At 30.9% G+C, this 13,099-nt stretch overlaps 3 protein-coding genes across 3 annotated transcripts in view; 2 read left to right on the top strand and 1 right to left on the bottom strand.

Moving 5' to 3' along the window:
* Positions 1–13,099, bottom strand: part of LOC136987102 (deoxyuridine 5'-triphosphate nucleotidohydrolase-like) — a 359,911-nt gene that overhangs the window by 48,293 nt on the left and 298,519 nt on the right. The gene's annotated exons all lie outside the window — the stretch shown is intronic.
* LOC136987081 (uncharacterized) overlaps positions 1–13,099 on the top strand; it is an 86,139-nt gene that overhangs the window by 62,307 nt on the left and 10,733 nt on the right. The window contains exon 3 of the mRNA XM_067284740.1: positions 11,486–11,525. Coding sequence (XP_067140841.1) covers positions 11,507–11,525 — 19 coding nt within the window. The 5' untranslated portion in view covers positions 11,486–11,506. The remainder of the gene's footprint in view (positions 1–11,485; positions 11,526–13,099) is intronic.
* Positions 4,196–5,134, top strand: LOC136987059 (tigger transposable element-derived protein 1-like). Its single transcript, XM_067284696.1, has one exon. The coding sequence runs from the start codon at positions 4,196–4,198 to the stop codon at positions 5,132–5,134; it is 939 nt and encodes a 312-aa protein (XP_067140797.1).

The raw sequence follows: 13,099 nt of genomic DNA, 5'->3' as shown, positions 1-13,099 counted from the left end.
TACTGAAAACTGGAAAAAGAAAAATCCAATCTTTTATATTTGTTTTTCTCAAAGAAAAACAAATATAAAGAACATTCGGAAAATAAATATGACCAAGACTCCCACCATCAAAGACAAAAAATTAAAAAAAAGGTAATATTTAAGTATCATATTTTCTTTAAAATGTTACAAATGTCACTGATGTTCAGTTCTTATACTTTCGAATAACACATCCTATGTGCAGAGGTTTCATAAAGCAGTAAGCATTGTTTGGAGCAAACCCCCCTTCTAATTGAGGAATACCAGGAAGGATTGCTGATAAGACGGTTGAAGAAAATATACATGTATTGGACATCTAAATACCTAAAGGTGATATGTACAAATGATGTGGCAAACCTTGACAAATGCTGGAAATCGGTATTGAATAAAGCAATCATCAAATGGTTAATTTTTAAGATAAATTTGTTAAGTTGTGCTGGCAACTAGTTGGGCTTACCCCCTCTATTGGCTCAGAAGGTTCAATTACAAAGAAAACTATACTCAAGATACATTGAACAAGAATTCCTTTAATTTTTTTTACACAAAATCTAAAAAATACATTAGCAAAGCTAGGACTGCACTGGCCACATGGTCAATCTCATCCTTCTCGTCTGCTTGGAAGATCTGAAAGTGACGTTGCCAGTTCTTTCCCCGTTCTTTTATCATCATCTCTTTTTGGTCAGTGTTGGGGTGTCTGTTGGCCACAAAGTTTATAGGATTAATACAGATTTGTTAAACAATTTTTAGGATTTAATGTTCTATCATGGTTCTATTGCACACAATTCGTAAATTTTTAAATCTCTAATTCTAGTTCTTTCTGCACTCAAATTATCAGTTTCATTTAATGTTTTAGAAGTTGGTAATGATTTTTCTGTCAATGTTGACTCGAAGGAGTCAAAAACGTTTCTGTTTATAGTTTTCAATTATGTTGGTGTCTTAAGTAAGAAAAGTAACAAAAAAATATCTAATAAATTTAAAAAAATTTAAACTTTATTCTGATTTTTTTAATGTAATTTTTATTTATTTCTATAGTTTTGAAATGAGAAACTTGGATGCAAAACATAACATGTCCATTAAGAAAAAATTGACCTACTGCTTAGATTTTTTACTTAAATCTATGCTCCGAACATGTTACTATTTGCACTGAGCCATGCTAAGTTCAATTTTTATTCTATCTGAGGCATTTGTAATTAAATTGTTTTTAAGCACGAATTTAAATATGCATATGTTCTACTAACATAATAAACTAATAGTCAGTGTTAGAAAAAGTTTTTTTTATAACTTACATTAATAGGGAGAATAGCGTGTTTAAAATTACTGCAGTTTGTTTTTCTTAGCTAATGAATGTTTAACAAAAAGTAAACTTTGTTGGATTAGCACGAAATACGAAAACAAATCTTCAGATAAACATTTGAAGGTATACAACATACAGTTTAAAACGTTTTACATAAATGTATAGAATAACACAGTAGAAAAAAAGCAAATAGCTTTGTTCAATTTACTGCAATAAGAACGACATTAAAAAAAAATGATGGCAATTTTTTTCTGCATTCTGTGTAAAGTACGTTAAATCACCACAATTCTAATCAGTCGTATTACCACATTTTTTAAAAATTTTATTGCTTAACATATTTACTAACACCTGGTTTTATGAATTGAATTGTTTTTTTCTTGTCAAACTTCTCGAGGAAAATCTCGACTTTAAACATTTTATTTGCCGTTTATTTACACGCATACTTTCTCGTAAATATATTTAAGCAATTTTAACTCGATATTGCCGCATTCTTATCTTTGAGTTTTTGCTTGAAAATGCCACGAAATAAAGATGAAGCTTTTTTTTTTTTATTATTAAATTTTGGTTTATGAGATTTTTACAAGTAATTTACTTAAACAAAAAATTATATGTATATATATATATATAAAGTTTTAGAAGAAGACTACAAAGATAATCCAAAAATTTCTTGTTATACAATATACTAATTACATTGATTATACATTGAGTGTGTTGATTAGATTAAACAAAATTGACTTTTATAATTAAGTGGAAAGTTTTATAATTAGACTAATTAACTCAAGTTAATTTATAAAAGTCCAAAAATTCTATTGATCAATATTAGACAAAAAGAACTGTTAAGTGAAACATCAAAGTAACTAAGAATAGTTAAAGCAAAGATTATAAAGACTGGTGTAGGAAATTTTCAAGTTCGTTATGTCTCGATGCACGATTGTGTTAAAATATCAAATTTAAATGATCTTTTGATCTTTTAAGACAAACTTTAACCACCTTATTAACGCTTAAATTTATAATAAACATTGAAAAACCATCATTTAAAATTAATTAAATAATAATGTAATTCAGAAACCATTTGTTGTCATTTTTCTAGATACAATGACTCGGAGATTTGTTGAAAAGACATTATTGTATTCAGTTTTGAATCGTGTTTTAATAATCACCAGATTTAAATTACACTACCGAAAAATAATTATTATTAATAGTGTTGCTTAAATGTTACTTTTAGAATGAACAAGATTATTATTATTTGCTTATTAATACCTGAAAGTATGAAATATGAAATAAGTAAGAAACATAGTTTTGATATTCTTGTGTTTAAATCACAGAAATAAAAGTATAAAACTCTGGTAATTTGTATTAAATTTTATAAGAATCTTAGTATAGTTCGTGTTATAAGCTAGTATTGTGGTTTCTAACTGTTTTGAGTTATGGCACACTTTTGTTATTTCTTTACAAAATAAAAAATTTCTTGCTTTAATTGGGTTGCATTTGAAAAAATTGTAGACCTATTAATTCCTACTGTCGCTCGTCTGTTTGTCTGTCCTTCCTTAATCTGAAGAACAGTGCTACGTAGACTAAAGTCGAGACTAGCTATGGTAAGCTTAAGGGCAGGAGGCCCCAATTAACTATATACGAACTTGATAAGCCACTGCTGTTGGTTTTATGATGTTTTTGGCAGAAAACAGGACTGGCAGTTTAGTGAAAATTGTCCTTTATGCAATGTCTGCAAGTAAATGATTACCAATGTTTCTTTAACAGAGAAAATAATAGAACACTGGCATTCATTTCATTGACAATAATTTAATCTGTTACAAAAGCATAGATTTATTAAATTATCCCTTAATAAATTATTAATAAACTGGAAAAGTTTAATTGGAAATTAATTAATTCTTTTTTGTTAGACAATTAAAATTAGTAAAATGAAAATTGAAAAATGACAAGAACAATTTACATTGTACTGTTTGTTAATCATTTTTTACACTTCAATTTTTAGACTAGTTCATTACCGCCTGCCCTTAAATTGAGAGCGTAAAGGATAGTTGTGAGGGTTTGGAAGAAATTAAAATATTTCAAAAATCTTATCGATATTAAATTATTAGGAGTTCCCTCAAATTTATAATTTTCCTAATTAACACAACATTTTTAAAGTTGTAAAATTGTTTGAGATTTAAATATGCCAATTGATAATACAGTAATATAACTTCCTGCCTGCTGGTGGATGCTAAGAGGACTTTTTTAGAAAGCTCATTATGAGTTTAGCCAAGCCAATAATGAGGTGGCCAGATGGTGAGGGATCGACCTAACATATCCTGACAGATCACCCCCTAAAAATTCCTGGGGATTTCTACATACAGTGGTACCTCGATATACGAGTGCCCTAATATACGAGTGTTTTGAGATACGAGCCGCCGAGCGAGCGATATTTTGCTTTGAGATGAGAGCAAGATTTGAGATATGAGGAATCGCACACTACACCGCTGCACACGACCCCAACATGCGGGACGCATGTTGGGGTCGTGTGCAGCGTCTAACGGTTTTTCCCACTTCAGACTAGACCTCAGTCTGTGTGCTTGTTTCCCTCGTTTTCGAAGCATTTTTGATAAGTTGGGTTCGCGTTTTTTGCTTTTTGTACATTTACAAAACATTATCACATTTATTTTTATAACTATGGGTCCGAAGAAGAAGATGATGTCTATTGAGTTAAAGCGTGAAATCATAGAAAAACATGAGCAAGGTGTGCGAGTAATTGACTTGGCGAGGATGTACGGGCGTAGCACATCAATGATATGTACTGTGCTTAAACAGAAGGAGTTGATAAAGAGTATAACGCCAGCTAAGGGCGTTACAATAATTTCTAAGCTCCGGACCTCTCTCCATGAAAAGATGGAAAAACTACTGATGGTGTGGGTGACAGAGAAGCAGCTTCAAGGAGGAACCTTAACACAAAGCATCATATGTGAGAAGGCACGAGCGATTTACGGTGATTTGCTGAAGCAGATCCCACACACTTCCACAAACGAGGAATCGGAAGACTCGTTTAAAGCCAGTCGGGGCTGGTTTGACAACTTTAAGAAAAGGACCGGCATTCACTCCGTCGTCAGGCATGGTGAGGCAGCAAGTTCGGATGTGAAGGCAGCTGAGGCTTACATCAAAACGTTTTCCGAACTGATAGAAGCCAAAGGATACATCCCCCAGCAAGTCTTCAACTGTGACGAGACAGGGCTTTTCTGGAAAAGGATGCCGAATAGGACTTACATAACGGCAGAGGAGATGATGATGCCAGGTCACAAACCCATGAAGGATAGATTAACTCTAGCACTTTGCGCCAATGCGACTGGCGACTGCAAAATCAAGCCTCTGCTAGTATACCATTCGGAAAATCCCAGAGCCTTTAAGTCACATAAGATTTTAAAAGAAAAACTGCAAGTTATGTGGAGGGCAAATCCGAAGGCGTGGGTCACCAGGAAATTCTTTGTGGAGTGGATAAACCTGGTGTTTGGCCTTTCTGTTAAAAAATATCTACAGGAAAACAACCTACCCATGCAAGCCCTTCTTGTCCTCGACAATGCCCCTCCTCACCCACCAAATCTTGGAGATGATTTACTCGAAGAGTTCAAGTTTATAAAGGTTCTCTATCTACCACCCAACACCACTCCTATCGTGCAGCCCATGGATCAGCAGGTGATTTCTAATTTTAAAAAGTTGTACACCAAGCACATTTTTCGGCACTGCTTTGAGGTGACGGAGAACACAAACCTTACCCTTCGAGAGTTCTGGAAGGACCACTTTGACATCGTGATATGCCTAAAAATTATTGATTAGGCCTGGCTGGGTGTTACAACGAGGAACCTTAACCTCTGCATGGAAGAAGCTGTGGCCTGAGGCTGTAGTTGAAAGGGCCTTCGAGGGATTGGAACCCGAAGTGTCAGTGGTAGAGGAGATTGTTTCTCTGGGAAAATCCATGGGTCTGGAGGTGGATGAGAGAGATGTGAACGAACTCGTCGAGGAACAGTCTCAGGAGCTGACAACCGAGGAGTTACACGATCTACATTCGCAGCAGCAAACGGTGGTTCAACGAAAAATTAGTTTTGAAGAGGAGCCAGAGATGGAGGAGGTTATCTCTACAAGAGATATAAAGGAGATCTTGGCAATGTGGGAGAAAGTTGTAGAGTTCGGGGATAAAAATCACCCCGAAAAAGTTGCAACTAGTCGTGCATCGGAGTTGTTCAACGAAACTTGCCTAACTCATTTCCGCAATATCCTGAAAGAGAGGAAAAAACAAACCTCCTTGGACAGTTTTTTTAAACGATCTGCAGGTGAAAATGAGCAAAGCGTGACGAAAAAAGCGAAGACCAGTGACGAAAATTAAGCGCTTCCGTAAGCACTTCACTTTTTCTTTTATTATGTTTTTATAGAATATGTATTTGTTATTTATAAATAAATGTTTCTTCTTGTAAATACATTTTTCTTATTCAAAAACACTTAACAAAAACAACTGAGGTGGTGTTTTGGGAGCTGGAACGGATTAATGGCATTTCAATTAATTTCAATGGGGAAAATTGCTTTGAGATACGAGCAAGGTTACGGAACGAATTAAACTCGTATGTCAAGGTACCACTGTATCTGGATTTGATCTCGAGTCTCCCAGAGCAGTAGCTACCACTTTAACCACTCATCCAAATGGCTGTCTATTTGTAATTTAGTAGTATGGATGGGAGCATAGTATATGCTTTTTCTCAACTCTCTCCTATAATAATACATAGAATAAAACAAAATAATGGTTCCTTCCATTACATTATATTGTAATTGATAATGTAATAGCACAGATTGCAGACTGGTAAGGGGAAGTTGCTGGTAATTTCTCAAGAGGAGATTTCTCAGAAATATGCAGAATTTTCAGTTCTCACCGAAATTCAGCCCCTGATAATTTTCAAGTTGATTTCACTCCACAGATCATATCTTACATATTACGTACGTAGATGTATGATACATAGACCTACATCAAAAACATGTAAACTTTTGACCATTTTAGTGTTGAATCTAGAAATTTGGCAGCATATGGTGTGTATTTGAAGATAAGAATAATGTTGAAAGGACTTTATCTGTTCAATACAGGTGGTGATTAGTAGGGATTTACTATCCTTTTACCATTGAGACAGTTTATTTCATAACATTTCTTGTTATGAAACAGATTGGTCTATTATTGCAGTTTGTTTATAGGTCTATGCATTTCCACTTAAATCTTAGGACAGACTCTTGAATGTCAAGATTATCGATTTAAAAGTTTTTTCCGCATTATCAAAAACATTGCATCTCTGGTAATAGTTGCTATTCTCTGGACGACTAACTTTTCTTACAATATAAAATATTCTTTTCCCAGTGACAACAGCTTTTGTTTTGTATTTTAAAGTAAGGAATGTCTATACGTATGTCCTAGGTAAAAATATTATTGAAAATGTTTTAGGAACTTTTTATAATATCTAAGTGTCTTTGCTGTCAAATTATACAATTATTATGATTTCTTGTAAATCTTAGCTTAAATTTAATATTTACAAGAAACCAAATTCTTTTTAAATATTTCAAATAAAATTGTTCTTTCCAGTTTTTATATTTATGCAGTCTTAATATAATTACAATAGAAACTTGATTATCTAAAACAGTGTTTGAAAAAAAAAAAAAAATTAGAATGTGTAGTGTTGTACAAGTACAGTACATACCAGAGTATAATTACAGTGACCAAACTCTCCATGTAGATAGTAATTACTATATCATCTGTCAATTGTAGTGTCATGAAACTACATTGTGTGCGTAAGATTAATTTACTCAAAAGCTAATGTAATTTACTTTCAAATACAGTTAATGCAATACCGTATTTATAGTTTGTGAAACTTTAAATCCCAGTGCTGCTTTAGGTACCAAAAACACAAAAATGAGTTTGTGGATTATCTTGAATGACCCCTGGTCTCAAGTTCAAATAATCCAGTTTTCACTATATTAAATTTAATACACGGTGTGGGTAATTGCCTACCTTTTGTTTTTATTTATGGCAGCATTGTATCAGTGTGAGGCTTTTGTAGACAGGTTTGTGTTTGTTGGGCTGCAATTTGAAAAACTGTTTTCAAGATTAAGGAATGATGGACGGACGACAGTGGGAATTTATAGGTCACAATTTTTTCAAATTGCAGCCCAACAAAAAGTAACGTAAGACGGTGTTTTACAAAGTTTTTTACTGGCAATCCTCCCATTTTAAAACAGAAATTTACTATGATCCCCAATTATCTTTTTAGTACTCTTTGGTTTTAATTATCCAATAGTAGCATAGCGTGAAGCTTGAACAATTCACTTTTTTGTTTTTATATCATTATCAAAATTTTTCTCTCAATCCCTTTAGGATCACGATTCATAGTTTGCTTGTCACTGGCCTAAGAGATCAGAAGATTAGTTTAAATTGTGTTTTCGAATTTGTTCCGTAACAGTTCTCAGAAGATTTATTAGCCACGGGGCCTAATTTTGTTGATTATAACAATGCATAAGAAAATTGTTTAAAAGTAATTTGATTGAGATGAGAGGAAATTTTGTAATTATTTGGGTTGAGTTGCATATTCCACACACAGTTAATTATGTTACAGATTCTACATTTGAGTAAAGTTTGGTATTCGACGGAATTTTTTTTCGCATTTTCCGTCAACCGTACAAAACCGGTCTACGTAAACAAGAATAGGTCGGGAGTTACGTTTCTAGTCAAATAAGAAAACAATTTCACATTTTGCTGTTCAATAACAGTTTAATGCTTCCAGTTTAAATATTTAACCTATTAGAAACTTGTATTGTTTAATGCAAAATATCAATACGATTTGGTTTTACTTTTGTTGTTATGAAATTACAATATCGACAGCAAAACCAATCTGTATTCTAACGCAGATGTCATATTAATGTTGGGATTGTCTTTAAAAGAAATTGTGGTAAATGAAAAAAATGATTTATAAAATAGGTTATATTTTATTTTTAAAATTATAATACCGATGACGGTAATTCAATCGTTTGCATTAAAATTTTGTAAATATCTCGGAAATTAATGTCCCGGTTTTATTTTTTTCAATTGAAAATTTGAATTTTTTCCTCCTATGAATAATTAGATTTTTAATGATATTATGTCATCATTACTCAAGCATAATGTGCTGTCTTCTCATTAAAAAAAAAACTGAATTTAAGTTTTTGTTAAAATTATCTAACAATTTGAAAGTTTATAAAGCATAATAATAATCAGAATAATTATATTTTACTCAAGTATATTTTTTTTATTAAAGTACATTTCCCTGTAGTTCATAAATAAAAAAAAAACTATAATCTGTAAATTCCAATTAGACAAAGAATGACATAAAGTTTTTACAAAAAATTTACAGTAAATATATTTCATCAGATTACTTTTGTTCTTAAATGTCTGTTTTGAAAAAATCTCGCATTGTAAAATTATTTCCTTTCCATTTTATATGTTATTTTACTAGAACGATTAAGATAAACCCTTTTGATAGTTTTTCTTCGTCCAAAATTGTCACGTCACCGTAATTGAAGCCTGGCAGGATCCAGAGTACGGACTGTCACTGCCACGTCGTCTCGTAATTAACCGAGAACGCACCACAAGTTACCCTTCAAATGGATATTAGCACTCCCGATAACACAAGTATAATAAAAGTTACCTTTCACGGACTGTTAAGGAAGACATAGTAGTCACTGTCAGAGTCACCTGTTTGTGACAGCAAACACTACACACAAAAAAAAACCTTGACAGACTGTTAAACCAAGAATAATTTTTTTTATCCCCCGTGAAAAATGGATTCTGTCTATTTTTTAAATAGTTTCTGCACGTATAATTTTAAGAAATTATTATTTTATAAAATAAATAAATAAATAAATTCGTAAATTTTTTTTAGCAAAATTTGCATTTGGCATTAAATTTTTATTTGTAGGAGACAGCCATTTGCATCAAATTTTAGTAATAATTTCTCATCTTACAAAATGAATTAGAATAAATAATTTTAGTTTATAATATGCAAAGCGAAACAAAATGCGTTTAGAAGCACGTCATAAATTTTGATCATACTCTAAATGAATTTAATTTTTTATTTAATGTTTAATTTCGATCTAATCCGAACGTAAAATTTCTTATTAATTTAATTTAAATTTTCGATTATTTTTTATAATAAAAATTTGGATCCTCTTGTTATTTTTTTGCAGATATTTCTAACGAAGTTAAAATTAATTTGCACTACGAAACATTAAACATTTACGATATTTAAGAACAAAAATTATTAACAGTTCATTTTCTGAAATTTTTTTTTAATAATAATAAGAGGATGCAGTATGTAATATTTTTAATATCGCATCTTTTCTCATCATATCATACGTGTACTTATTTTATAGCTAGAAAGTTTATCACTATAATAGCGATGTTTACAAAGAATTGTTATATTAAAATATCGCATAAATCCTTTATTAAATGCAATTAAAACTTCCCTGTAATTATCAACTGTCTACGGGATTGATTAAACGCTATTTAATTTTTACAGTTCGTTATCAAAAGATAATTGAACGTGACATAATTAACTGAAAATATTTTGGTGTTTACTTGCTTGAAAACAATGTAAGAGTTTATAAATAAAATTATTCCGCTTATTTAAACAATTTTTTAATGAAACAAATATATTCTTTTTAGAATTGGATATTTAATTGCGTTCATTTGTAAATATTAAGTTGTTAGGTTGATATTATATTTTGTTACTAATGCAAATTTTTAATAATAATAAACATTAGTTTCAAATCATTGTATTCTATACATACATATTTATTTATTTATTATTTTCATTATTAACTGATACATCAATTGCTTATAATAAATTTCGATTTCTAAAATTTTAATTTTCTTAGGATTTTTAAAGAATTTTACTCATCAATTATATTATCTGGGCATCTCTTGATTTGATGGTTGTAGTAAAGATAAAGGAATCCACCTTAAAATGTGCCACAAAGGTGCATTAGAAAGAGAGAGGGAGAGAGATTGTGTGTGTGTGTGTGTGTGTGTGTACAGCTCTGTATTTGTAGCTCGGGTAGGACTGACTCCACATCAGTGCCAACTTGATTTGTGGAGATCTTCCTCTGGATACCCATAGGAAAGGAAACTGGTTATCAAGAGATTTGATACCACTCCTCCACTAGATAATCCGGTGCTCTTACCATCAGACATCAAGGCCCAGTATTCTCAAAAATACAGTTGAAAAAATATTCAGAAACAAGTACACTTACAGTAACCCTTTGTTTTCTAGTAAAGTTCATGAAAATATTTTAAGTGACATTTATCTCGATTTATTTCTGTGGAACCTGCTTATATTTTCATAAACAAAAACCCTTAATAACTGCACAAGATATCTCTTCACAAACATCAGAAAAGCCAGCCAAAAAAAGTAACATAGACGATGGCAATTTGAAATTGTCAAAAACATTTGTTTATTGTATTTTCTGTTACATTTTTGCAGGATTTTCTGGTGTTTGTGAAGAGATATGTTTACATTTTTAAAAATTATTTTGTAAATATTCTTGTTGATTAAATTAAACAAATGTTAAAATGTAAATTGAAATAAAATTTTGTTTTTTTCTATTTATATTATAAAAATAAAAAAATTTTTCCACTAAAGATTTTTATATCTACTCATACATATGTATATTAAAAAATCTGCTGAATTGTCATTTTAAAATTACACATGTCTACAGATGACATATTGGTAATCAACCTGTGTTAATCTTACAATAAACAAAAAATGCAAGAAGTTTGCAGCTGTCTTTCAATCATTAGAATTAGAAGTTTTTGATTATTATGAATTTGCTTAAATAATCATTAAATTATAAAAGTTTTCTAACTGATATTTTAAATAACATTTGTCAAATAGAAAAAAAGAAATTTAATAAACGAGGTTTCTAGACGTTGCCGATTTTTTTAATCTTTAAAGTAATTAATCAAAATACTGTGGTGTAATGTCATTAGGATATAATAAACAGATTATTCTAACAAACTTGATTGAAATATCTTTATTTTTGACTGTCATTCTTGTGTTTGTTAATGATTTTAAACAAATTATTTAACCGTCATAGAAAATTTAATGTGTTTTAAACTCTTTACAGGACACTAAAGATTATTTTGGAATGACAAGAAAGATAAGAGGTAACTGCTGATTTTAACTTCTTAAACATTAAATAGTAATACAGTAGAGAGTCGTTAATCCGAATCAATTGGGGACTGGGGTTGTTCGGATAACCGATTATGTACGAAAAAATATATTAACCTGTCCGATGTTCAAATTTTTGTCCGTTGCATGTTGCTTCGTGTTGAATTTTCGTCGATTTTAAGCCTGACGAAAATTTTTATAATAATAATCGAGGCTACTGTATCGTTAAAAATTATTTCTGCATTTTGTACAAACAGAATAAATATATTGAAAAATATAAAAACACGAAAATTATACTTTAGAAGTAAATCTAGTATCAAAAACGTTCGATTCGGCACGACACAGTCCGACTGAAAATCGTTCCGATTACCGGCGATTCGGATTACCGGGGTTCGGATAAACGACTCTCTACTGTAAATAAATAAATAGGTACAGTTATGTGAGCATATAATTTGAGTATATTTCTTATATGAAATACAATATATATTAAAATTCTAAATTGAAAAAATGGTGAATTCATTGGCACACACAATACATGTTAAACGCATCTTTTTACATTACAATTTCAAGACTAATATTAGAAGGACATCAGTCACGTGCAATGAGTCATTTTTATCTCCTAGCAATGTTAATTCACTGTAAATAGTCTAAAATATGATACAGGTTGCAATAGAAGGTTACATTTTGTGTGTCAGTTCTTTGCTTTTGATTACAACTTACATAAATATACTTCAAATGTGCTAACAAACATTTCACATAACATTTAAACATTGTATGAAAGATTTCTTCTAATCGATCCCAATATATAGATGTCAAAATATGTCGCATTCGAATAAATCTAATTATTACATCTTAAATATAAAAATGTGAAACAACTGTCTTTAGGTGGCGGTGTATTTATTAAACACACACGACAAAGAAATAATTCCCTGTTATATTTTTTGCATTTTAATTTAACTGGCATATCTACAGATTATTTGCTTTTTTCTTTGTTTCTAACAGCAATAACATCAACCGACCAAATACAGTCGGCTGACAGAGCCAAGCTAGATTCGTGGAACAGCAATTTAAATCAGTCGTTTGAAAAATAAAATTATAAAATTGCTTCTTTCACAATTTAGTGATATGCAATAATCTGCCAATCAAGCAAATTGCGTGTAATCTTTGTTGGAAGCATCAATATTTCAAAGTTGGTAACTGTCATATTGGGTTTGGTCAGTCAACCAAATAACTGGAATGTTCCTCCATAGAGTGAAGGTTAATGAGTCTAAACTGGTTTTTTAATTGCCTCTACATACAATTAAAGGGCTTCTCTTACAGATTTTAAATTTATGTCGTTCACACAATTTTTTAATATTTCATTCTCAAAAATTGATATTACATATTTGACTTAATGGTTCTCTCTCCATTTTTAAGGCTTCAGGTTTAATATAAAGTTTGAATTTTGTTTAAATATTTTATTAGAATACTTTACAGCAAAACTGCATTCATTGTAAACTATAGTACTACCATTCAAACCTTAATAGAACCTGTAAACTGCAATTTTAAAAGTTTGAGTGGTACTATACTT

Source organism: Centruroides vittatus, unplaced genomic scaffold (genome assembly GCF_030686945.1).
Source record: "Centruroides vittatus isolate TY-2023 unplaced genomic scaffold, ASM3068694v2 scaffold_1444, whole genome shotgun sequence".
Classification (NCBI taxonomy): domain Eukaryota; kingdom Metazoa; phylum Arthropoda; class Arachnida; order Scorpiones; family Buthidae; genus Centruroides; species Centruroides vittatus.
Note: the sequence above shows the minus strand (reverse complement) of the source record. Positions and strands in the feature narration are given on the sequence as shown.

What these genes read in the sequence shown, in the direction of transcription:
- LOC136987059 (XM_067284696.1), top strand. Translation starts at nt 4,196, where the DNA reads ATGGAAAAACTACTGATGGTGTGGGTGACAGAGAAGCAGCTTCAAGGA.